Source organism: Drosophila sulfurigaster, chromosome 2L (assembly GCF_023558435.1).
Source record: "Drosophila sulfurigaster albostrigata strain 15112-1811.04 chromosome 2L, ASM2355843v2, whole genome shotgun sequence".
Taxonomy (NCBI): Eukaryota; Metazoa; Arthropoda; class Insecta; order Diptera; family Drosophilidae; genus Drosophila; species Drosophila sulfurigaster.
The window spans coordinates 22,630,707-22,658,664 of NC_084881.1; the positions used below are offsets into that span (position 1 = coordinate 22,630,707).

The window sequence follows — 27,958 nt, forward strand, 5'->3', positions numbered from 1 at the left end:
TATTATTTTTTCGTTTTCTTTTTATTTATATATGTGATCTTCCCTTTAAATAATCTTGTGCAGAGTATTGCAAAAGAAAATTATAATAACAATAATAATTATTCCCCGGGGTCTCTTCAACTAATTAGCATTCGAATATTCAACTAATTGCAATTGTGCGTTGCCCCAAAAAATATCGTTCAAAATCGTTTGCCTTTTTCCGATTACACAGTTTGATTTATGCGTTGTTGTTGCATGCGAACTAAAATTGCATAAATAAATGTTGTGCCAGGATGCAGGCAACAAATCAGCGTAAATCATATTTCATTAATGTATAGAAATATCCAAAATAAATTATACAACAAAATAGGAATGGAATTTTGCATTGTTACAAGAAATTGTTAAATTAATGTGAGTTCTATTAATATTGAGTGAATTTTACTGTGAATACCAATCCAATTAATTAATTGATGGCAAGATATTTTATATTGGATGCAGTTGATTTTATTGCTTTAATTAATGAATTTAATAGTTTTTTTTTAATGATATTCTCATCCATTTAATTAATTATTTTCAATTTTTGTCAAGCAAATGCTTTCATGATGTTTAAATTGTTTTTTACAACTATCTCTTTATTTACATCACCATTTTTTATTTCCGCTCATTTTACACAAAGCAAATATTTAAACACTTTGTATGTTGTAAAACCTGCTGATGGTCTATTATATTATATTCGTGTATTTCGCATCTCATATTAAGCAATAGCTTAGCTCGCAGACAACACATTTGATATTCCATGCCATTTGTTGCATATTCATATGACCGAAAGAGATGAAGGAGTGTCATATATCAATTTTGCATCGCTTAGCGTTACACAAAAAACGTAAAAAATACATATAAGAGAAGTGAGAGAGAGATAACGGGAAATGATAATAATAACAAGAGCCAATGAAATTGCAAAATTAATGCCTCTCATGTAAATGTGTGGCATGCATATTTCATGACAACGCGACAAAGCTTCAACCAAAAAAAGAAAACATCAACAATTATGTGGTAGCATCTTGCAAGGGAAGTATGATCAACTGGGCAATACCCTGTAGTATTGCATCAAAGTGTTCATTCTTTGTATTCTCAATAAATTTCAACACTCTTTAAAAGTAAACTCTTCTCTATTCCCTCCATTTTTTATCATTTGTTTGCACAACTTGTTGATACCCTGTTGTATTCGGGGATGTTAACGAGGGATGACAACAGTCGCAACGTCGCAACAAATGTGCCCCCAGTGCGCGTTTAACTTAAATGGGTCGTGTCTTTATGTCTCGCTTCGTTCCTCATTGTATTTATGCATTATTTATATTTGTTTTCAAAAAGCTCGGTTTTTATGACCGTGTCTGTGAGCGATTTTTGTTTTGCATTCATTTCATTCTTATTTTGTATTTGCCATTTATGAACATATTAAAAAATATTTATTTATATTTATGCACAAGTTCGCAGCGCGAAAAATTGCATCACACACGCAGCAACGAACAAATATTTTTACGCAGCGCCCGTGCATATGCAACGATTTTTTTTTTAACCAAGAGTCATGCGCCATGTTGTCAATGTGTGTGTGTATGTGTGTGTGTGTGTATTGAAAGAGAGGAAATGTGCTTGTATAAAATTAAATGGAGCACTTCAATTTGTTGGTTGTTATTCCTATTGTTTATGTTCTGATGCTTTTTATTTAGCGGAAAGGCTTACTCGATACTTCATGAAATATTTATATTAAATTGCAGAGCAATTATGTCTAATAATTTTGTATTGGCTTTGGATTTATACATCTCGATCTCAGTTTCACACGTTTCGCACTTGTTTCGTGCATTGTTTTCACATAATTTTCCATTTCATGTATTTCATTTAATAATAAATTTCACACTGTGGCAGATACAAAGCGACAATGCCATTCGATTGCAGTTTATTTATGGTACGAGGGCAGTTAGCAAGAGATATATATTATATGCATCTATATTCCACAATTTATATTCATTTATTTTGGACAACATTCATGTGCACAATTTAAGATTCAAAACATTTTCCATTTCAACTGCAAAGTGTATATTAAATTGTTTGATTATTATTATTACTAATTTAGTTTGCTACTTTTGTTTCAATATCCTTGGTCCACTTTCAGGTTCTGCATGATTCGAATTGAAATTAATTAATAACTTCCTAAATAGTTTACTTTTTTTATTAAATAGTTGGTATCAAAATTTTAAAGTCTTTTGCACAATTTAAGATATTAGTTAGTAATTATCCTTTTAAGATACAAAATATTTCACTTTTCAACTGCAAAATGGTTTAAGGGTTTAAAAAATACTCCATAATTTAAACAATTTTATTTTGGTCCTTATAATAGACCCGAATTTATTGTAAGAATTGAAGCAAAATAATTTAGTAGTTTATATTATAATTGGTATACAAAATATACCACACCTTTTACCCATTTATTTTTGTTTATTGGCTCCATTTTCCGTGGCCCACATTTGAGCTGCATTTAAAACTCCATCGCAAGTGAAAGAACTCCCCACGTCACATTGTTGCCTCATCCGCAACGTTCTGCAGTTTGTTGCACTGTTGTTGTTGCTGTTCTTGTTGTTGTTGTTGTTGATGCTCTTCACCCCCTCAACGTTGCCGTTGACACTTCCTGTTTTTGTTTTGTCCTCTGCTGGTGTGTGTGTACTCGAGTCGCGACTGCTGTATCGCGTTTTAAAGTGCAATTTTATGAGCCGTTAACAGCACATTACGTATACGTATTGCATGCAGTCAGTGCACACACTCGCTCATACACACACTCACACACACTCAACCAATATGTATTCACAGTGCACTAGCAGCGTCATAGATTAAGTTATTGTTGATTTGCAGATTTGACAATTTATTGAAGCAGAAAATTCGCAATTTTACAAATTTATTGCAGAGACACTGCAAATGTTGGTAGGAAGCTGTTGGGTCATTGAAGGCGGGCGGTGGGCGTGACAGGGGGCGTTGTTTCACGTTAGCATCCGCTGTGTAATTTTTACTTTTATTTATTTATGCATTTTTTTGTTCAAGACACTTGACAGCTGCATATGCGCAAACAGTGTTGTACAACACTGGACGACAGCGAAATTAATTGGAAAACATATCAAGAAAACGCTGCAAAAACAATCTGCAACTGGTTGTTCGTAGTTGGTTCAGCCCAGATGCTCACAGTTCTCCCTCATCCAAAAAAAAAAAAATACATAGAACGAACAATCTGATAATTTGAGCATTTGGTGCTGGGTAACGGAACGACTCGAAATAATTGCTTTTTTGCATTTTATTTGCATAATTAGAGTTTGATATAAGCCTTAGAGATGCGCATGGTGAATGTAATCGATAGTTATTGTAAAACTTTCTTATTTTGGGTTCATAACTTTACTTTAAATACTGCAATTTGTGACATGGCTTAGTGTCGTTTCTAGTGGATTAATTAAATTCTTCTTCTATATGAATTAAGTTCTGTTTTATATATAAATAAAAGTATTAAATATTTTATATTTTTATATATTCAAATATTTTTAATGTTTGCTACACACTAAGCTTACGTGACAGAACTTAAAAGAACATTAATATGCAATATAAATAATATATTTTTATTAAATTAAATATGGATAATAGCATTTATTAAAAAAAATAAAAATTTGTATTCTATGTTTTTAATATTTAAAAATTTGAAAATATTTAGTTTTCGTGACACGACTTGGTTTTATCTCTTGGGACAGTAATTTAAGGTATAAACAATATTTTATGTTACATGTACATATATAGTTAACTTTTACAATATATATACATATGTATATACTATACGACTTGTGTTATAGTAACCGATTTCATTAATTTCAACTACTTTTTTTCGTGCACTTATAGCATTTAAGTTATTAAATTAGACAGATTAATTTTTAAAATATTTTACCCAAGTTTAACTTGCTTTTCCATTCCATCAAAATTATTGCAGCTAAGGCGATAAGTCAAAATTGTTGATGCCGACGGCAAAATGTTATTTCTAAATTTGAGGTGGGGTAAAAAATTAGTCGTTTTGAAAATAATTATGTTAGATTTAGAAAACGGCATTTACTTTTTATTTCGGCAAGATAAACTTGCACGATTTGCAATTCGAAAGAATCATGTGAAAGTGAATACCGGAGCACGGCTGATAAATTACGTTTACTAGTTTTTATTTGATTTAAACGATATATCTAAGTTTTGCGTGACACGATTCGGTGTCACCTCTAGTTGCAGTAACGCTTCCACGCTCGCTGCATCAATATGCGTGCTGTGCAAATTCGATTTTAATAATTGGAATTTATCTGGCTGTAAAATTTAGTTGCACTCAAAATGTGTAGCATACTTTTCGGCTTGCGTGTGTATTTTACTAAATGAAATTGCTTTTTAATGGGCGATACTACGATAGAAGGAAGGCTACACATGGCGATGGCGATGGCGATGGAAATGGAAATGGAGACGATGTTTTTGGGATCGATTGATTTGGCAGTTAACACACTCGTCAAAAGTGGGCGACAAACAAATTTGTGAGAAATAATTTTCAGCAATTGCAAATTGCTAGCTGTCAACGCCTTCGAAGCGAGTATTGGGAATGAGAAGTGGGGTGTGGGGTGTGGGGCGTGCCACAGAACAGACATATAACTGACTTACAGCCATGTCGTGTCTGTCGTTCACTATCGCTGATCACCCGTTAAGCTGACGTTCTACATGACAACAGCAGCAGCAACAGCAGCAGAAGTCAAGGCAGAACGCAGCATGCAGCACATCCTTGGTTAACTTTGACTCTCTGTCTTGTTGTCTGTGTGTGTGTGTGTTGAGTGGCGTGCGTGTTGCCAATTCCTTTTTGCAATTGTATTGACATGCCATCCGGATTGTAACTTGCGCCTTCGTTCTGTTCCTTTTGCTGATGCGACAAATTGACAAACGCATCGAAATGGATCTGACGCACTTATTAATAATCTTAGCTAGAATCTATGAAGCTGCAGCCTCTGCCTTGAGTGCAAAATGTCAACTGTCAGCTTACACAATAAATTCAATTAATTACGACTTGTTGAGAATTTAAGATTTTCAACTGATTCGTCAGCAAAAATAATGTTGCTGTTTATGCTTTATTATTTAAATTCCATCTACATAAAAGTTTAATAGGTTTTCTCGATAAAATATTATAATTTCAATTTCAATCATCGTTTAAATTAATATATGTTTGACAACTCTGCAATATATATATATATCTTTTTTTTTTACATTTTTTAATGCAAGTTTTAATTAATTATGCATTTATGGAGAAAAAATGAAGCGATTCGCTCTGTTTGATTGCTGTCCTCTCTCATATTCCTTATTAAATCAAACATTTTTACAATAACCTCGTTAAAACTGCAATCAATTGCATTACAAAAAAAAGTTGTATAACCAACAGTTTTTCATATTTTTAATAAAACTCAATCCCAAAATGAAAACAAACAAGAAACTTGGAACAAATTCCGAAATTCCGTTTTTTGCGGTGATTCTTTGCATTAAATTTGCTGTAAAAAATATTTGAAATGTAATATAAACCAATATGAAAAAAATTACAGTGTGAAAAAGAATGACTGGGAGATATCTTTTAGTTAAATGGAAAATACATCATATTACTAACATAAATGAAATTGCAGCTAAGGGAAGTGTGAAGAAGTGTTTATTGTAATCGATTTGTTATAACAAACAAGTAAAAAAGCTACAGTCGAATGTGCTCGACTGTGAGATACCCGGTACCAATTTTGAACCAAAGCAGTGTAGTAATAATTTTAAAATATACCAAATTATTATACTGCAATAATACTAAAATATATTCTGTGCTACATTTGGAATATTGAAATAGTACTACATAAAAAATGTACTATAGCGTACAAAATATACTAGATGCCAAGAACTAAGATCTTCAGAAGAAGTGAAAGAATTAATAGAAAATAAATTTAGGCTAGGTATGTTTTAAGTTTAAACTCGTTCATTTACATGTTGTTCGCTACCTCCCGTGGTGAATATTTTATTTAAAGGGTATAATGAAATGCTGTTCGTGAGCTGGTTATGAAAAAAAGATGCCGGGCATATTTTTGTTTGAATACAACTTTTGAATAAACAAGGCCAACGCGGTTGAATACAACTGATACGGCTGCCACACACTGCCACGCCCACCACAATGCAGATGAATATGACATGTTTATTATTTGCTTGCTCCACATTTGCCGCAATCGTAGGGCAAGCAGCAGCAGACGCCGCCACATGGGGCAACCGGGGAGCTCGTTGTAGACGCTGGAATTGTGCTTGTAAATTATAATTCAATTAATGAATTTGCGCTGTGAACTAATTTGTGCAGCCCCAAAAGGAAGGTAGAGGGATGAGGTGCGACATTCCCCCATCATTAGCGAGTCGCTGCACGTGCTACGTGCTACACGAAGGGAAATGATTAAGTTGATGCGTTGAAAATCCGCCAAAAAAAAAATAAAAACAAAAACCAAAAAACAACGATGAGCGCAACAATAAAGCTCGACAAAAATCTCGTGTGGTTGTTAAAATTGTGCCGAGCATTGCATAAAATAAAGCAGAGGGGAAAGGGGCAGGCTTGTATTTCATTTTTTTTTATGTTTATTGTCGCTTATCGCCAGCCCGCCTTCTTTTACAGGATTGCAACAGGGGTCCTGTCATTAGAGTCCTGGCGCCAAGATGAAAAAGAGTAAACACTGCGATGAAAAAACGTTAACAACTCTCTTGGGTTTGCATCGTACTATATCTGTGTGTGTGTATGTGTGTGTGTGTGTGTGTGTGTGTGTGTGTGGAGTTGGGCTCGTAACAAAACGCGTTACACACACAGAGATTGTGTGTGTAACCCGCTCGCTCCTTCTCTCTTTTTCTCACTATCTAACGTTGTGAGCACGTGTAACTTTATTAGCAGTCTCCTGGCTCTGTGTGTTACCTTGTCAAAGTTATGAAAACGACTGGGGACCGCCTACTGTCTCTCCAGTCTCTTGTGCCACATGCTGCATGCCACATGCCACATGCCATGCCATCTAGCCGTGTGTGAAATTAGTTTAGGCTACGTGAACAAAGCCAAACTCAAACCCAAATAAAATGCTATTCCTGATTTAAGTCTTTAATTCGAAAATTCAAATTCAATGCATTTAAAATTGCAGTCGACTTTTTTAATAAATGTATGTTCTATAGAAGGCCTTTAGTTTTTGAGTTTATTATTTGTAAAAGTAATCCAATATAAAGTCTAAATTTGTTGTTATTGTGACAGAGTTTTGAATATAGTTCGATTGACAATTTACATATATTATGTCTCTAGCGATTCTCGCACGCGAAGGCTTCAATGCAGCCATCATAATGGGCATTAGCGACATGATCGCACAACTGGCGATCGAGAAGCGATCCTACAAGGATTACAATCTGTCAAGGACTGCTCGGTATAGTGCGATTGGTTTGTTTGTCTGTGGACCGTTGTTGCGTCGTTGGTACATCAAGCTGGACACTTTGGTGTCCAAGGATCAGCCCGCTTTGCAGCGTAGCCTCAAGAAAATGGTTGTGGATCAGACGTGCTTTGCTCCACCATTTACTTTGTTGCTGTCGTATCTGGTGCCATTGGTGAACGGCGAGCGGCACGCAGATATTGTGCAACGCATACGTGAACAGTATTTTACAATCTTGCAACGCGGCTACATGCTGTGGCCCTTGGCACAACTGATTAATTTCACTCTAATACCCATCAACTATCAGGTGTTGTTTGTACAGCTGACTTTACTCATTTGGAATTGCTATTTGTCCATTGCGTTGAATGAGAAAAAATGAGGGGAACTGTAAGAATCGAATAAACTTTATTACATTCGGTTTATTTGTTTCTTTTGTTGTAGTATTTCATTTGAGATTGACTAATTCTGCCCGCTAATTATGGCTACTATAACCTTAATAACTGACAGAAGAATAAAACAGGATAGGATATATATTCTTGATCAGGGTCAATAACCGAGGCGTCTGTCCTTTTGAACACCTGCATCAAATAAAAACGTTTGTTGAAGTTATTCGAATATTTTTAATGTAATAGTATTTTAATATACTAATTTCACAGTTGCGCACACTCGCTTTCTATCTTCAATATTTCATTGGACTGCATTCAAGAATTTATTCCATTTTAGTTTCCTAATTATACGAAATTATTTTCGCTTGAAATTAAATATTTTATATGTAAGTTTTCTTTCCCCATAAATTGAGATTTTACTTCGTTCTACTTTTATTTAGTTGTCGAAATGAAAAGATATCTTTGATTGTTGTCAAAATTCAATAGTATTCAAGGCTGTAAAATTTGCTGGGAGAAATCAAACCATACACGCTTTTAAATTTGAATATTGATTTACATAGAAATGCCATATTTATGAGCCGAAATGGTCAAAGCTTTTGCCAATTGGTAATCAATCAAAAGGACAGTTGACTGGACTCTGGCTTTGCTACAGATGTCATAGAGAAGTCCTAGCATCAAACGGAAAAAGGAATTTCAATTATCCAGCAAGAAACTCATTTCAGTGTCCCAGGCACGCAACAAAAATGAGGTGCCACCTGGGGTGAAGCCTCAAGTCATGGCCATGGTCCAGGGCGCATTCTATGCATAAATTGCAGGTGGCGAAGCAGTTTAGTCTGGTGGTTTGAGTTGCTCGTACATTTTTGCTTTAATATTTTTGCAAATGATGCGACAAGGCGATGGCGCTGTAAAATCTCAGCTTGGGTCATTTAAATGCAGATTGCAATGAGCTGTGGAATGCCCAGGCCACTACAGAGAGTGAGAGAGAGGGGGAGAGAGAGAGGGGAAGGGGCAGCATTTGCATAATGGCGGCGACACATTGCAGCGGAAACGGAAACCTGAAAGTTCGCTCACTGCTCACTGCTCGCTCACTTGCAGGTGTCCATGAGTCGTGCTTATGACTGCTTGAGCTGCCTGTGCGTCCAACCGTGGCCACATTGTCAACTCCTCCTGTTGCTGCCACACTTATTGCTCCCACTGTTCCTCATTGTCGTTAGTAAACGGAAGCTGGCTGCATTGTCGGCGCATTCTCCGAGGGGCATCGGGTCCATCGTCCATTGAGCCTTGTCGTCAAGTGACGCGCTCACTCTCTCTCATGCGAACGTAAACTGAGAGCACCCAGCAACGTTTTTCATTTGAATTCAACTGCAATAAATAAGCTGGCTACTGAGCAAATGTAGCGCCAGGTGATAGTGCTGCATTACAATTCAGATACAATAAAGCCAAAAACAAAAGCATATCAAGCGTGGAGCCATGCTGACTGTCATACTCGTCTGACCAATGCCCAATTCAGCAAAAACAATATTCGTATGTTGGCAAAGCCTTTTGTTTATAATTCGCAGGGATTCTCAAAGGAATATATGCACTCACTTTCTTTTGTGATATAACATTGAAAAAGTACTAGAGTTTTGATTACTTTGCATTTTTTAAAATTTAACATTTGCCTGTTTTTAGTAGATTTGAAAAGTTTCATTTAACATGATAAAATTATTTATCCTTAAATTCACTCTGTTTTTGTTTTTAATGCTCATTTTATTTGGGGATGGTTAAGATAATATTTGCATCCTTGTTCTTTTAATATATTACTAGAAAATAAATTAAAAAAATTTTCATGATTACGTGATTAAATTAATAATGTTCTTTGTTTCGCTATCTGTTGCGAGTTAACTGATTTATTTCGTTCTACATTTTAAAAGTATACATTTTGAATTGTATCATTTTTGTTAACTATTATTAGTTCGAAAACTTTTGCTAATAATTTTCTAAGCTCCTTAATTTCAAAAGTTTATTAAAGCGTAATATAGCTTTAAGCTCTGTTTTTGCAATTTTTCGAAAATTGTTTTAATTAGATTTTGCTTAGGAATCTTAAAAGCTCATTCATGTTCGTTATAGCTTTAAACTCCATTGTTGAAGTTTTTGCTACGATTTTACGACTGTACTTTGTTGGTTCATTTTCTTAAACAATTTCTTAAAATGTGTTGTTGATTAAGTAGAGCCAGAATGAGCTTAAAGCTGCGCTTTAGCTACAGATTGCCAACAGGGCATGCAAGTTGTCAATTCGGCCTGCTGCTTTTGGGTGTTGCAAGTAGGAGTAGTTGCCGTTGTTGTTGTTGCTGTTGTTGGTTTTATGTTTATGTTGCCACATCGTAGCCGGGCACGCATGAAGCCGCGACGTCGAGGACGACAAGGACGACGACAATGGCAACGGCAACGGCGACTCTTCGACTCCAAACTCATATGCGATGCTGCTGTTGAAAGATGCAGCAGAATCAGAAGCAGCAGCAACAGCAACGGCAGCTGTGGCTGCGGGCGGGCGGTGTCAACCATTGTCAGTGGCATGTGTGTGTGTGTGTGTGTGTGTGAGGGGGATGTAGCAGTGGCTGTTGCAAGAGTTGAAGCTGTAGCTGTAGCAGTTGAAGTCGCAGAAGCAGCAGCAGCTGCTGTTGCTGCTGTAGTTACTGGTGTGGCATAAATTTCGTTGTGGTTGCACGTGAAAATTGCATTTGGCTAGCACTTGCTCTGTATGTGTGTGTGTGGTTGGTTGGTTACATGTGTGTGTGTGTGGTGTGTGTGGGTGTGTAGGTGTGTGTGTGTGGTGTTCTGCCCCTTTACGTGCTGTGCAAATTGTGGACTTAAATGTTTATGCGCTGGTTTGAGCCCACAGAGTCACCGCCAACTGCCATTGCAACTAGTATGGCGAGTATTCAACGAGTATTCGCATTCGCATTCGCATCCGCACCCCATTTGGCCGTTTGTTTATTAAGCTTTTTGGCCAAAATAGAAAAAGGTGTTGAATGCCACTCGCTTGCTGCTTTTTTATTGCCCCACACACACACACACACACATCGCTCGCTCGCTCTCTAAGTGCAGAAGCAGCTGTAAAATAAATATATATTTTTATTTCTTCTCTTTGGCCATTCTTTATTTTGTTGTGTTGCCGTTGCCAGGGCGAGCGTATAAATTAAACGCGTTACAGCTGGCAACCACAGCGATTTCTTTTTTTTTTTCTCGCTGTTTTGCCCCCCGTTTTGCTTTTTTTTTTGGCTCGCATTAATTCGCGTTTGCACCCGCAAAAGCACTTAATGCAGCCCTGCCAGCAGCCGCTGCCCTCGTTTCCCTCGCTGCCGTCGCCTGCAACAACTTGCCCTGGTTCAGTGTCGCTTCAAGCGTATACAAAATTTAAATAAGAAACAAATCGAAGTAATGGTTCCACGCTCTTCCTCCTTCCCTTCGATCCACAGGCGCGCGTAGATAGCAAATGCCAAATGTTCAATGTAGTAAAAGGCAATCAAAAAGTAGAGAGAAAATGAGTTTGGATGGGGGCCACAGCCACTATAGAAAAGATGCTGAAGAAGGCGAAGCCATCGGCATAATGAAAAATTAAAAAAATAAATGAGAGAGAGAGAGAGAAAAAGGAACCCGAATATCCTACAAAATGGAATTCATTGAAGCGTTCGACGCACCATATTAAAGGGCATTAATGAAATTATGCTGTTGCCAGCGAATGCAGCGAGCTTTCGAATTTCGAATTTCGGCTGCCAGTTTCAATCTTCCCACCTACCTCTTAAACAAATCTCATCTCATTTATGAGCAGCGAGGATATCCTCAATAGGCAATCACAGCGGAACAGTCTCAATATCCCTCAAGAGCTGGAAAACAGTTTCCTTATAGAATTCCCAAATGATTTCCATCATTTAGTTCCAGCATAATGACAATCTTTTGTTACGTTTACTGGAGATTTTGTTAGGCAATAGATTGCCATTATTACAATTCAATTATAAAACTTTTATAGTATTTTTTACAAAGTAGATCTTAATTTTCGAATCTTACTAACGTATCACAAGAATTTCTTAGACTTTTTGTTTATTTAATATCCCAAAATTTTTTTTTTCTATCATAAAATCCAAATTTAGTAAATAAGAGACTAGCTCAATTAGCAATGGCAATGGATATAAACTTATTACACGAAATAATCTTCTGTTTAGAAATCATTTTATTCCTTCGATAAGATACAAATTTTACGAAATAATAGGAACACATTGTAAAGAAATTTTGAAAGTCTGATTAGTTGGAAGAATTACCATTCTATTATCATACAATTCCAATACTATTTTTATATCAAATTTGAATTAGCAGCTCTTTAGTTTAAAATGTTATTAAATTATCTTAAACTTTTTCTCAGTATTAAGGTATACCAGATTCTTTTACAGTGAACAGATTGCTCGTTATTTTTTATATAATATAATTAGCATGTGCATAAATCAAAGTCTCTGATCAGTTGGAAAACTAAGTGCTTATCGACAAATTGCCAGCTAAAGCCCAGGCATCGAGTGGTCCACAGTCTGCGGTAATGATATGCTGAAGCATTCAATCCACACTCGCACACACACACACACACTCAGCCACAGCTGGCCATGGCCATAGAAGCAAAGCCTTGAAGCCGCAAGACCAACACTCCCCCAGCTGCTCGATGGAGCGTAAAGAGTAACAAAGAGCTTAGGGCCAACACTTAAATACAACGAAACGTTCTTAATCACACGATAGATACGTAGATACGTCGATGCAGAAGATACGTTTCGAGTACTTTCGAACTGAACCCAAGCGATTTTGAATTTGCCTTCGACATTTCAGTCAGCTGTCAGTTGCTGTTGTCTCCACCTCCTCTTCAAGCGTCCAGCTATGTAGCTGTGTATAAACGCTTACAATCTACAAAATAAAGTGCACATAGCAAGACAGCCAAAAGCAGCTCCAGCGTAAAAAATAATCAAACACAAGCTGCTGAGCGCTTTGCGGCCTCCACCAGCTATGTTCCCCCTCGTTTCCCCCTCCTTTTCATCGTTCACGTGGCTTTGGCTAGTTGCTTCGACTATTCGGCGCTTTTGGCACTTTACTTCCGTTTTTTGCACTTTGCATACAAAGTACCGTTAACTACTAGCATCAGTTTTGCCTCACACAACAATCACGGGACTCTCTCCTCATTCTTCCCCACTGACATTGCGGTTTTTCACAGATTTCTTTTCGCTTCGCATTTCGGCAGCTCTTAAATGGTTTCCTTATGGAAATTTCATTGAAATGTTACGCCAGAAATGTAGTGTGAGCGGGGGAGACGATCGAGGAGGGAGAGAGGGGGCCTAAAATGAAGGCAGTCATCGTTTGGTCGTGGCTTGAAAGCCATCAGCCACAGATTTGAGCTCAACAGTTTGCCCGATTGGCCCCAGCACTTGGCCCAGTCATAACTTTGGCTCATCGTTAACCTTAAGTACTCGGAAAGTTTTGTACAGCCTTCAATGAAAATTAAGAGCTATATAGTATACAAGTATACTACTTATAATCGATGACTATGGCAAACTTTTGAATTTATTTTAATAATGTGTAACTGCAAGTTTTAAATATATTGATATTTATTTATACGATGTTAAGTGCGTTTCATACACTGTCGATGATATTTATAAATAGTACTTATTTAATTTTCTGCATGGTTGTCTTTACGTTTCCTTTGATTTCAATCCAAACATTTTGTTGACTGGCTTTTCTCTGAAATTGCTTCCTTGCTGGATGTAAACAGCATTGACTCGATGCAATGGCTAAACGCACTATCGATTATCACAAGAGCTAACAGAGATATCACAATTGGCGAACTATTTTTCAAAGGCATTTTCGATTTTGAACATGTTGTTAAAATTACAAACGAATTTTGATACTTCAAATTTTGTAAAAATTAATTTAATGCATTCTTCGATAAATGATTCTAGCTATATTGATGACAAATAGTAAAAATATCATGTAAGCACATGTTATTAGGATGATCAAAATGTGTTTCTCAAAATTATTCATACCGTTTTTTTTTTTGTATTTTTACAAATAGTTTTACTTGAGTCGTGATGCAAATGTTTGTGCCAACTATGTTAGATTAAGGCAATTGGAAAAAACTAAATATATTTCGATTGTTTTCGCAGCTCGACTTCAACCAATTGAAATCGATAAAAGCAACTCTTTAACAATTGTAATCATTGCGGTGTTCTTACCTTGACTCCGCGAATTCAGCTTTTGGCATTTGTTTTTCTTCGCTCGCTTTATTTTTTTTTGGTGGCTTTCCCCACTTTTTTATGTACTTTCTTTTGGGTTTGAAGCCTGTGGCTGGGCTGCCCAGAGGTCATAATTTCTTGTTAAGCCCACAACGCAAATGGCACTTTTACCTAAATGGACTATAAGGCGTTAAAATGTTGTTATCGCCCCTCCACCCCACAAAAAAGTCCCCCTTCAAAAACTCAGTAACCGGTAAGAACAGAACAGGACAACCACAAACCCTTGGCTTTGGCTGGCGCAATAAAAAGCCAAAATACATTTCGATTATGCGTGCCGTGAGTTGTTTTTTTTTTCTCTCGTGTTTTTTAAATTCGCTTTACAGTTGGCTTTCAGGCAGCCCTTAGCAACAATTGAATGAATGTATGCCTGGTGTAAGTTAATCGAATTTACGCGTTGTAATAAAAAAATTGCTCAACAATGTGAAATAAAATAAAAGAAAATACAATAAAATAAAATATAATTTGCCTGAAAGCGCACAAAATATGCCACTGGGACATAATTTCATATTAAGCTCGCTGACGTAAGTCGACGTTGCTCTTACTCGTATCCTGCAGCTTGTTTATATATCTTTTGTGTATACATATTGCCGACAAATTCAATTCATTCGGCTCAAGGGTTCTTTGTCATATCACTCATTTGCTACTTGTTTTTATTTTATATCTGAACACTTTTTCGAATTACATCTTCTCAATAAAATTTTAAATTGTCTCGAGCAAAATGTGTAAGCCCATTAAAAGTGCAATATGTTGGTGAGTGTTTTACTATGCACAGAAAGAAAAATCGGGCTTAAATCAAGAATAAAATCTTGAATCAAGATTGTTCGATGTCAAAATTGAACCATTCTACAAATTTAGATTGCTCAACCTTTAAATTCAAGATTATAGCATTGTTTCAAGAATGGAATATCTTAAAATTGAACCAAAAAGATTTGCAATCTAACTTTCGATTCAGAATTTTTTTCTCTCTGTGTATAGATACGATCTGCAGTATATTTGTTAAAACTGTGCAACCTTTTAGCTGCTTGGAATGTGGCCTGAAAATTCTTTGCATGATACTTTGCTCGGTGGTTGGAGTGCTTCTAGTTATTGGACTTGTGATCTACTTTGTATTTTTCCACAACAAGGACACACCATCGCTGAAGGCTGCCGACTTGCGCGACATGGTTTATAGCAATAGATTATTGAATCTGCTACAGCCTTAAAATTATTGACAGTTGAATAATGAATAAAGTTTGTAAATAAATCTGTAAATTTAGAGAAGAGAAGTTGACGATAGTATGTTAAGTTGTCCCGTTGCCTGGGAGACAGCTCAGCTGTAGCTTTACATTACTCGCTGTGTGTGCACGACTGTGCTTTATTGTTTTGTATGCGGAGTGTTGTTTGTTGCTGCTGTCTCTCGGCTTGTGCTGTCGGACAACGAGGCGTATACGCAATTTATTTGCATATGATGACCGGCATTGCGTAAAAATTAATGAAAGGCAATTAAAAGCATTCGGAAATGTAATAAAATGCGTAATGTGCACACAGCCACAGCCAACCATCGTTATAGCGAAATGTCCAGCAGCTACAACAAGAAGAATTAAATGCTGGCTATTGTTGTGAAGCTGCTATTTGCTTAATGCAAATAAAATATGATACGCACAAAACTGTCAACTATAAATAAACAATTTTAAATTGCGGCCGGTAAAGATGGCAGCCAGGCCAGCTTTAACATGTAACGTATTCCATGAAACAATAGATAAGTACTGTTCGTTTGTTGCTATCCAATTGATTGCAATTTGTTATATGCTCAAATACTTTGTAATATATATATTTGCATTTGTGTGTGTGTGTGCGTGTTGTGGCTACATGTTTATGCCTATGAAAATTGAATTCAATTGTGCAACTTGTTTTAGTGTTAAAAGCTAAATTGAATTTGTTTTCGGGTTTTTAGTTGTTTTCGGCAATCAATTGGCATGACAATTGCTGTTTGTCGTTACAACATGCTTTTTGTAGATACCGTGTAAAGTAAACAAATGTGGCAAGGGGTGTATCAAAACATGGTAGTAAAACGTTTTAATAACAAATATATAAAATATTATTATTTTTCTATTCTTTACTTTAATATCAAATTAAAGTAAATTACAATATATATATACAATTGCAATATTTTTTTCAACCAAAAATAAAACATTCTTGAAAGTTTGAATTACGATTTGTTCAACAAGAAAATCTTATTTGAAGATTTTGTTTTTAACCAAGATTTTCAAACTACTTTTCAATCTACGATTTTTTCTTATTGTGTGGGAAGTGAACATAGAAGACAAACGAGAATTATTATTATTATGATTTTATCTATCTTATTCTTACTTAAAATTGGGAATTCGATTTGTAATATTTGGTTTCGATTTTTTCTATATATTTTCTTTAGTTGACGTTAAAAAGGTTTAATTGGTCTATAATCATTATTTTATATTATTTGAAGTAAATACAAATTTCTCAAATAATGTGTTCTTAAAAATGAAAATATTGTTGCTGAAAAATTAAAAGAGGTAAATTTAAATAAATCGAATGATTTATATTTTTCATTGCGAATTGAAATATTTGTTTATTATGCTTTTTTTTTAATGATTTATATTATTTTTTCAATTGCTGGGCATCTTATAGTCCATCTTTTACAACGTAGTTGTAGAATATTTGTTGAAGTTGTTTTATTTTTGTTGATGCTGCCACAAATCGGTAACAAACACTGCGCACGAGTTGCGCGCACTTCGGACATGGGCACAGTGCAACACATTTTTGGTGGAATCTAGAATCTGGTGCATTATTGCGATTTTACACGCTGCTGCACTCGAAAATGAAACGGACAATAAGCTCCACTTGGTGGGCAATAAGTTAGTCAGTTTGCAGCTCTTTTTTGTCCAATGGATGCGGCAGCAGCAGAGGCAGCAGGGTGATAGCTGCTGGCTATGGGATATGGGCGTGGCAGCCGCATCGTTGTCCTCCTAAAGTCCTGGCCATCATTGCCACTGTCCGCCACTAAAAGCTTTTTGATTATGAAAAATGTTCGAAACATATGCTCCAAATGACTGCGGAGCGTGCAGCCAAAAGAACTAGACAAAGATGCTGCCAGAGCGGAGCTCATTCGCTTTGTCTCGCTCTCGCACTGTTTTACACTGCCCTGCAAAAGTATGCGTATCCACCGCATTCTAAGTACATGTAATACACGTACTCGAGTAGTGAACATTTTTTATTTCTCGGTTGCATTTCACTCGCTTCTTCTCTTGTTTATTGTGGCTTGACTGGAAATTGTGTATTTCACATTTTGTTGTTTTCTTTACACGGTTGTGTTGCTACTGTTGTCGACTGTTGACTGCTTTCTCTGCTCTCAGCTGCATTGTTAATGGTTGCACCATTTTATTTTGAAATTAATAAAGTGGCAAAAAAGCATAGAATAAAACGAACTACTTCAACAGTCACCACCACCCCCTTGAGTGGCGGTTTGCAGAAACTTTTCCATATATTTTACGATTTTATGCATATACAGTTCTTACTCTTTAGTTTTTGTGTGAAGCTGCAAACAAATTGTTGAATAAGTTCTGCTGCAAATCTAGTTTTAATGAAGCAAAATTTGCCAAATTTAGTATTAATTTGATTTCACTTTAATGACACAAAGACACTAGCTGAAAGTTGGCATCGAGAAACTTTAACTAGGACTCTCCAATTACCAATTTTGGTTACAATTGACATATAATCTTCAAGTATATGCTTTAAAAATTTAATAAAATTAAAAAAATGAATGAAAGTTAATGAGAGTTTATATATTTTTAAATCTCAAATCGATAATTCAAGAATAAAATCTTGTTTTAATATTTTTTCAACCTAAAATGTTTGTATTAAGATTTTTTTTACGATCGAAAATTTCATACTTTTTAATATATTGTAGAATAACACATTCTTGAAGTAGGATTTGAATATTATAAGATGTTTTTAATCTTCAGACAAAACATCTTAATACTAGATTCGTACAACCTAAAAATCTTGGTTTTAATTTTTTACAACCAAAAAATCTTATATGAAGAATTTTTTATTAAGATCGAAAAAATGTGAAATCAATATTTCCATTCTACTTCTTAATTTATTATTTCAATATTATATAAACAATATTTTAAATTATGTTTGAATTCAAATGTTTAAAATAAAGTTCAAGCTAATTTGCAACGCTGCCATTGAAATATGTCGTTTAAATTTGCCTCCGAGTTGGACAATTGTTGGTTATGCCGGCTGACAAGTTGGAAACAACTTCGAAACGAGATCAGACGTACTTAAGTTGCTTCGTGCCACACACAACGCGAGGTACACAAAATAACAATTAAACATCACAGGCTGGCGAAAGTTTTGTCGAAGAGCAAACAAACAAAATACATAAGAAGCGACAGCCTAAGGCGGCAGAAATACCGCACATCAGAAAGGATAGACAGAAGACTGTGTGTGTGTGCGTGTGTATGGGATATACTTTTGGTATGTACTATGTATGGGTACTATATAGCCACAAAAGGACGCGATGGTTGGAAAGTTGTCGCGCCTTGGTACGGCTAAAGGTTACGGGCCAGAAACTTTGTCAGCGAACGTGACATGAAAATCGCAGCGCTGATGAGAAATGCTAAATCGTGACTGGAATATGTGAATGCTGCATAGCCAAAGTTGCAACTTCAGCTGCTTTCTACTTTTTTTTTTTTTTTTTTTTTTTGCGACACATGGCCCCATACAAAGCCTACATGAATGGGGGCTAGGCAATTGAATTTTTACCTCCACTTTGATAGAAAATATGAAACATTAGAAACACGCCCAAAAAGCAAAAAGCAAAGCGTAACTCGAGAGCGCCATGTGGCAGCCAGGCCAAATATAGTAACTCCATTCGAGTGTTAGACAAAAGCAGCAGCAGAAAAGCAAACTATATTTTTAGGCCACAATTTCGTATAGATGGCCGGAGACGTAGATGCAGACTAATGGCTTCATTTGGTACTATCCCCCATCAGACTTCAGAGAACAGGCCAGACAAACAGACGATTCGTTGGCTGCTTGCTTGGCTGGTTACTTGATGCCAATGCACAATGTGTGTGCTCGGAGTGTGTGCACTTGACTTCGCCTGCTGCGATTTTATCGTTTAAAAATATCATAAACTGATCTCTACACAACTTTTCTCTCTCTCTCTCTCTCTACGTGTGTCTGTCTCTTTTGCGTTTGCTCTTTGCTTACGCAGCTCGATCGCATCGCGTTGGTTTCTATAAATACTACGGCTCTTGTTTTTTTTTTCTTTCGTTGCATTTTTTTTCGGCTTCATTTCATGTTGTTGTTGCAGCTTCAGTTACGTGTTGATCAGAATCCCCTGCTCCCTCTCCGTTTCCCCTCTTTGCATCTGTAATTAGATGTCGCCTTGGGTTGGTCTCTTCCTACTCAGCTAGACAAAGGCTATTGCACCCAAGTTGTCTGGCTGGCTGGCTTGGGCATTCAATTACCAACGCGTTGACAAATATTTTTGTGCTCCCAATTTTGGTTGCCAGGCAAGAGATTTCAAATTTATCACCATCGAGTTCAAAGGCCCAACATGTGCACGTGCATCTCAGCGATGAGCATTGAGTAGATCACTTTAATTGCTCAATAAGTAGCAAATGGTCTACAACTGCTGCTGCCTGTCAAATTGTTAAAAGTGGATGTGCTCAGCACTCTTGGTGACTTTAGCTCTTTAGCCAGCCAGCCATGTGGCCAGTCAACGTGGGAGGCAGTTGCCTCTTCTTTCTGTCTCTCATGTCAAATGGCTCCCTTGGAGGCTGTTAGATAATAGGCATTTCCAAATGTGTTAGAAACGACAAAGATATTAAGTTTAAGATGAGCAAAAGTGCCTTGAATATTAGGAATAATTGAGGATTCCCAAGATGTGGTTTAATTTTCAGATTACAGACTTGAGTGTTTGGTTTATATATTGAAGGAAAAAAGATTCTGAATTTAACTTCTGTAAGCTAGAAGTAATTATTATTTGTTTAATAATTTTAGTTTTTAAGAAATTCTGAAATTTTGGTTGAAATCAGATATAAAATGTGGAAAGAAAAATTTGTTTATGAAAAAAAAAGACGCCTGATGCTGTTGGGTGTTAATTGCTTTGATTAACATTTGGTATATTTCGTGGTCTTTAGTATAATTTGAATGTAGTAGTTTATCTACGAAATATACATTTCGGTATATATTTTATTATTGTTATTGGCATATTAACTAGTATATCGATATACCAATTATACATTTTAGTATATTTCAGTATTATTTTCGGTTTATTAATTTATTATATTTTTAATATATCGATAGCGATACAGACTGCTAGTTTCTGGCAGTCGAGCAAACTCGAATGGAATGATAATTTATGTTCTTTCGTGAATAAAAATAGAGTTTTTAATTTTAAAATTTAGTTGCTGTGATTCTAAATTATGGTTATAAACGAAAATAATATTTGAAGCTGCAACTTCTTTTAAATTAGCAGTTTTTGTTTTGTTTTACAACTCAAAGAATTATGTGATATAAAAATAAAACTCTTTTATAACTGTTGAATATTATCTTGAACTTTTATGACTCACAAGTTTTTTATAATTTAGAAATTAAACTTTAACCACTTAATTTGCATACTTTTAATATGAGGTTATATCAACTTGTAAACTTGTGCTTTCGATGTAAGTAAAGCTAAAAGTTTTAGGTTAGTTATGGCTATGAATAGTTTCATCCTTTTGCTGAGCTTAACATCATTTGGTCTTTTCCTCTGTGGCCGTGTAACCTTCGAAGATTCAAGAGAAGACACAACCCCCCTTAGTCCGTCCCCGCACCTCGTTTGACCAACCTGTCGGTGTTGCCCCCGTCTCCGTCCGGTGAGCAATGTGTGGAATAAAAATAAATATTAGTTGCCAACGCAGACGCAGAAAATAGCATTCTAGGCGTACTATACCATGTGAGAGCAATTGTATCTAAGTATTTGTATCTGTAGCGGCATTTGTTGTATTTGTATCTGTCTGTAGCTGTGGTTGTATTTGTATCTGTATCTCTGGCAGTGGCTGTGCTAGCTGACTGTTGGCGTCGAGAGCATTTTATATTTTAATTCCTATTTATGTATGTGTGCATGTAAGTGCTTAACTAGCAGAGCCGTGGCCGCAACTAGAACCACATCCACAACCAGAGGCACCATGGCCGCTAGCAGGAGGCAACGGGGTGGCAAGGAGAAGAGGCAGCAGCACCACCCACACACTCAAAATGTTGCCTGTATCCACTTGCGAGCGATTTCAAAGCGTTATTTATTTGTGGCACAAGCGACCATATTTCAAATGCACACCGCACTCCGCCACCGCCACCGCCACGCTGCCACCGCCACAGCCGCCCCCTCTGACCACCACCTCCCAATGCTTTCTACAATCTCTAACCGCCGTTGCCACCGACGCGTCACAGTCGCGCCCAAGTTGAAAAGTCGACAAAAATACAAGCACACTGAGTGTAAAGGGAAGAGAATGAGATAGCTAGTGTGTGTGCGAAAGAGAGAGCATGCGTGTGTGTGTGTGAATGCGGAAAATTTTGTAAATGCGAGTTGAGCAACTAGGCAACTATTGAATGCCCTAAGGAAATGCTTGAGAGACTTTTTACTACGCTTTAATTTGAGGATTAGCTGCTTCATTTAAAGTGATCTTGTCTAGGGAATTATTCAATTATTTGAATATTTAATTACATTTATTTTTATTATATTATTTCTAAATAATAGCTACAAGGTCTTGGGCTTGTTATTCATATTTCTTCGTTTGTTTTCATTCCTCGCTTTGCAAGCTTAAGCTGTTCAAGTCTTTTCCTCATCTTTAATGCTCGTTTTATAAAAGAGTATTTAGATACAAACTATCGTGACTGTTTTTTTTTAAAGTTATTTATTTTAAAACACATTTTAATTTTGCATGTTTTATTCTATATCTATTGAATTATTTCTTGTTTTTAAGTTAGAAATGCTTTTTATTTAACATATATACATTTAAACTTTAGACATTATATTTTTATGAATTTACTTTTAATTTAATCGAGGAACATATTCCTCTTGAATAATTTCCCATTACCTTGGTTAGATTTTCCAGTTGGTTTCTGCTCTAAGCTGCTAGCTTTAGCTGTAGTATCTTATTTCGTTATAGTATCTAACAAATGCCAAAATAAAAAGTTGCCCAACCCTTGTCGTTGTTGTTGTCCAAAAACGCTTGCTGCATTTTTTGCGTTACCCTCCGAAAACTTTTTCGCACTCGTTGCCTTTTGTTGCTGCTGTTTGTTGTTGTTGTTGTTGCTGTTGCTTTTGTTTTTGTTAACGTGTCGCACAAAGGTGCACATGTAGTGCACGTGAGTGTGCGACGCAAGAGTGTGTGTGTGCATATCGGACGCATGCAACGAATGCTACTTGCTACTTCCTGCCTGACGCTTGATATTTGGCTCTAACCAGCTCTACAACTATCTAGCGATTTTGCTGCCTCTTTGCCTCCCAGAACTATCCCAAAGGGTCCATTTTTTTTTTACTAAATTTATGCGCTTTCATTTTATGAAAAACTTTTGCAATAATTTCTCAAAACGTTTTTGTGGTGAATTGAAATGCGAGAAAAACATTTTGCGGATGGCGACTAAAAACTTGAGAAAAACCTTAGCACACACATACATAAAAACATACACACACACACGCATGTACACAAACGCACACTGTGATGAAAAAACAAATACTTAGCAGCCACATTTTTTCTATTTTATTTTATTTTTTACTATACATTATATATGGTATATATATTTTTTTGCTGCTTGGTTTTGCTGTTGCATTTCGGCCACGCCCACAAATGACGTTTCGCAGCGGACAAAAGTTTTGCGCGCTTTTCGCTCTCTGCTTTCACGTCTTTTGGCTCTGTTGCGTCGTCCTTCCTCTTGGCCAAACTTTAATGAAAAGTTTTGTTAAGAAGTTTTGCGCGCTGGAAATTTCAACGGTTGAATGAAGGCGCCACCGCTGCTGCCTTTAGCCGAAAGGGGCGGAGGCGGGGCGGGGGCCTGACATTAGATTGTTTTTGCAGCCGCGTTCGCCAAAAAGTCAGCGCGTCTCACTAACCTGGCTATAAACAACAACAACAACAACGAGAATTGGTAAAATGGTATCAATTTTGTTATTGCAGTTGCCGTTGTTTCTCAACTTGCACTTTGAAATTATTTACCTGAATAAACATTCGGTATTTTAATTACGCAGCTGTCTTGCCTGTGTATGTGTGCAAGTGTGTGTGAGACGACTGCAGTGGGAAGGCGATAACTTGGCCATAATTGAATTAACACACAATTTACGGTACATTGCGTAAACTTTTTGCTGTGTGCCATGTTTGCTGGGAGGCTCTGATGATAGCATGTTTGCAATGCTAGAGCAGAAGGCATCTTATGTATGTATGTGTGGGTGATGGAAGAGCAGGAGGACGAGGAAGGAGAGATAGTGAGGGGTTTATGCTGCAATACTTGGCGAGTTGCCTGCTTATTGGGTGCACACTCACTCGCTCTCTCTCTCTCTCTCTCTATTTCTCTCTCTCATACATTTCTGCAAAATATGGCACAAAAGTTTTGTAAAACTCAAAAATCTGGCACGAAATATCGCCAAAGTTTTCATTCTTTTGTTCTTGTTGTTTTTATTTTTTTAATATCTTTCATATTATGTTTATGTGGGGAAAATGGGAAAATGTGAAGGAAGCTATAACTAACGAAGCTGTGAAAGAGCACAACAAAATTAGTTGAGTTGTCACACAAGCTGTCTGCTTGGTTTCCTTCGGTTTTAAAATGGGATTAAATCGAATTGGCATTTTATAGAAAAACTATTAAGTATATGCAGTTAACTAGATCGATTAACTAAACAAGTAAATCGAGTAAGGTGATGTTCGAATGCCTTATACCAACAAAGTTATTTTAAGACAAGTAAGAAAGCTACAGTGGAGTAGCAAGTATATCAAAAATACTGTAAAAATACTGAAATTATACAAACTGTTATATTTGGTATATCAAAATATCAAAATATACCATAGACGGCACAATATACCAGATTGTCAGCCAAAGCAACTAAGACCCCTAGTAAGTAGGTGTATTTGTCCAAATAAATGTATTTCTTTAATAACTTCGACAATTTTTATCTGATCGCAATCAAATTTTCAGGAATCACAATTGTATAGTTGTAAACATAAAAAATGCTGTCGAACGAAATTATAGCTCTATCTCTTATAGTCTCTGAGATCCAGTGTTTCATACGGACAGACAGACAGACAGACAGACATGGCTAGATAGGCTCGGCTGTTGACGCTGGTCAAGAATATATGCATAGTATGTACTTTAAAGGTTACATACATTTCCTACCGGTACAAAGTTAAAGTTCTACTCTATGGGTAGCGGATATTCCGAGATTCCAAGATGTCTTCTTCTACTTCTACCCTGCTTTCTGTTTTAATAACCAACAACTACAATTGACACCTATGAAGCAATCAAACTTATTAAATCACCAAGGCTCGAGGCAATTGTTTAACCTTTTATGTACTATTGCTAATACTTTAAACTTTTAATTAAATCAGCCTGCATTCATATGCTGCTTGTTGATGTATTTAAATCTAAATAAATGTAAATCTGTGTGTAATTGTATCTGCATCCAAAATATACATAAAGTGTTTGCATGTCTCACATTTTACATAAACTATTTACATGCTATTTAATTTGACAACTTTGTTATCAACTAGCAGCTGCAATTTGAATATTGCAACCGATGCAATAAAATTTACATAAAATAGAGCACAGCAAAGAGGATACATTATTTTATTGTTATTATTGCATTTACTTTTGAATATATGCATAATTTATTTGCACAGTCTTTTGTGCACTAATTGGTATTGCATTTCAAGTAAACATCATCTGCTTTCAGCTCGCATTATAAATATTAATACATTTAGTTTGTCTGATTTATAATTTATATGCGAGCATTTAAAAGATTTGCTTTGTTTGTCTTTAAAATCCGTTTACTTTTTTTCTTGTTTTTTTGATTGTAAATACATTGAAATTGCCGCCACTTGAGTTCATTCATACTCGAAAGGCCATATGCAATAATGCGAGTACGAATATTCAAAGTGAATGTGAGTGTGAGTGTAAATACATGCCAAGTATAGTCAGAGGCATGTGGCATGTTCTACATGTGTCCGATTGCTGGGCCTGACTTCCACGTAATTACGAAACAGCCAGACAAACGTTGCAAGAGGGGCCAAGGCAAGAAGGCAAGAGGCAAGAGACATAAGGCAGAGGCAGAAGCAGAAGCAGAAGCAGCGACTGTGGCAATTGCAGACACAATCCTCGGATGGGGAGCTGCGTCACCATATCACAGATGGCTCTGAATGAGAGAGAGAAGGGCTGAGCTGCGTTGAACTGAGCTGACTGAACTGAGCTGGGCTATGTATTAGGTAGTCCAATGCAAGTCCAATATGCTTGCTGTCCACTTCCCAGATCCGAAGCGATGAGTGTGTTACACATGTAAGACGTTGCAGACACTAGCCAAGTGGGCGTGGCATTAAATTATTGAGCATATGTGAATTTGTGTACACTCTGATGAGCAAGGAGAATATAATTAAAATACTTTTCATAAATATTTGTATCAAAATAGAATGAATTTTAAAAGAGAGAAATGTGTAATATAAATTTAAATTTAATACTCTAACTCTTTGTGAAAAATTGTATAATATATTATTACCAAAAGTTGTACGAAAAGTTGAATTTAATTCAAATACAAACTATTTTAAGTTTTACCCTTGATCAATCTATTGTAAGCTCCAGCACAACACAATTTTGTTTTAACATTTCCCACATTTGCCATTATACCAGAATTGTGCTGTCATTTCAATAATATATTTAATGCATTTGCTGGGGCCAGGCAATGACTTTAAAGTTCTCACTTAAAGTTTCGATATTTATGCGACGTCAAGGGGCATAAAATCTAAAATCGTTTGTCACGTTTTGCACATAAAAGGATTTTCAATTTTCCAATGTGACAAGAGCGTGCAATGCTCCTCCCCCCATTTGCATACTCAAGTTGGCTCTCTGCACAAGAAGAAGGGGGCTAGGGGCGGACATGAGTGGGGTGGCCATGGGGCGGGAAACTCTGCAAATGTGAAGAGAAATAAAATCAAATTTTATATAATGCAAGGCGGGCGGTGGAGACGGCAAGGATGGCGGCATTTTGAGTTTTTGGCTTTTTATTATCAATAAAATAAATTAAATCAAATTCTGCAATTTAATTGCCATCGTAAAAAAACAAAGACAAAATACGACAAAAGATCTGAATACTGTTGCAATTGACGAAGTTCTAATACACTTCAAACGGCATTGGAGTAGTGATAAAGCTTTCACATGGGATTTAGAAAGAGGAAGAGAGAATTCAATCAAATTTATAGTTCAAGTTAGTTATAGTTATAGTTATAATACATATTTATCTCACAATGCATATAATAAAGATGAAAACTTCACAGACATATTTTGTTACGAAATAGCAATACTCTAATCGAGTGTATTCCAAGAAACTGCTGAGGATTCGTTTCGTGTCTTGCGGCTGGGTGCCGCATTATGAGAGAGTGCCACAGAATGTGGCATGTACAAACCTCATAAAAATGAATACGCGGATTCGATTTTTGAATCAATGCAGCGCTGTCACCTATTCGACTCTTAATTTGCCTACATTTTTTTCTTTCGTTTTTTGGTTCTCGTTTGATTTTATAAGTATTTTAATTCTCTGCTGTTTATGGCCACAACAACACAGTCAAGTGCAATGTTTTGTCTCTGTCTCTGTTTCTTTTTGGCTCATAAAATTGGTGTGTGGGTTTGTCACGAGGGCCTTTTAATATTTGCGAAAAATTGTGTAATGCCTTTGAGAGCTTATTAGGTGTGCTGATATGGTCGTTGGCTTTATAATTATCTAGAATGTTATTATTAGTGACAAGTAGATCGGGTTACTAAGCATTGAAAACGCTTTAAGGCATTTATTTTAAATTTAACATTGTCTCTTCTTTGATATTTATTTAAAATGTATAAAGAAGTGATCTATTGAATTGTCTTACTTTTGTTAATCAAACCTTATCAAAAAGTCGACTACCCAAAATGCGAATTTCAATTATGCGATCTTATGTTTACCAAGTTTCAACTTTCGATTAAGCTTCAGCAACATTAATCAAGGGTATTTCATATTCCGAACGGCAAAGATATCTTTTTTTTTCTATATATTTTTTTTTTTTTTGCTTGTATTATTTATTATGTATTTGGACCATGCGTTTTTATGGTCATGTTGCCTTCGATTCTTTTGGGGCTAAATGTATTTGTATCTGCATAAGAGAGAGATGTGTATGTCGGGGTTTGTGTTTGTGTATGTTTTGTGTATGTACTTCTTAACGAGATTTATTTGTAGACAACAGTTGGTGGCTATGTTTTTATGGCGCACACAGCCACAACAGAGAAATTCATCAACCTAACGACAAGGACGAGAATCATCTCTTTGTCTCTGGGAGCTATTATTGCCACCCAAAAATACATTTCATGCAGGCCAAAGATGAACACACACAAAATAACAAAAAAAATTCGAAACGAGAGAAAAAATCATTGAGAGAAAAAAAAAACGAAAAGAAGAAAAAAAATTAAATTGCATTTGTGTGTTTCGCTCGCATGTAAGCAGACAAGGCATCAACGAGTAGTACTTCTACTTTTGCCTCTACTTTTTTGC

The 27,958-nt window shown here is 36.2% G+C and overlaps 2 protein-coding genes and 1 long non-coding RNA gene across 3 annotated transcripts; 2 read left to right on the top strand and 1 right to left on the bottom strand.

Annotated features, from left to right (window-relative positions):
- Positions 1-7,353: 7,353 nt before the first annotated feature.
- LOC133848177 (mpv17-like protein) lies at positions 7,354-7,863 on the top strand. The gene has a single exon (XM_062283623.1). The coding sequence runs from the start codon at positions 7,354-7,356 to the stop codon at positions 7,861-7,863; it is 510 nt and encodes a 169-aa protein (XP_062139607.1).
- Positions 7,864-13,511: 5,648 nt separating this feature from the next.
- On the bottom strand, positions 13,512-14,679 carry LOC133850545 (uncharacterized). Its single transcript, XR_009895648.1, has 2 exons — positions 14,113-14,679; positions 13,512-13,987 (listed from the first exon to the last, which is right to left on the bottom strand). It is a non-coding gene; the product is annotated as an uncharacterized LOC133850545 (long non-coding RNA).
- A 91-nt stretch (positions 14,680-14,770) lies between these two features.
- LOC133850544 (protein midgut expression 1) lies at positions 14,771-15,423 on the top strand. Its single transcript, XM_062286669.1, has 2 exons — positions 14,771-14,922; positions 15,191-15,423. The coding sequence occupies exons 1-2, from the start codon at positions 14,891-14,893 to the stop codon at positions 15,372-15,374; spliced, it is 216 nt and encodes a 71-aa protein (XP_062142653.1). The 5' UTR covers positions 14,771-14,890; the 3' UTR covers positions 15,375-15,423.
- Positions 15,424-27,958: the final 12,535 nt, after the last annotated feature.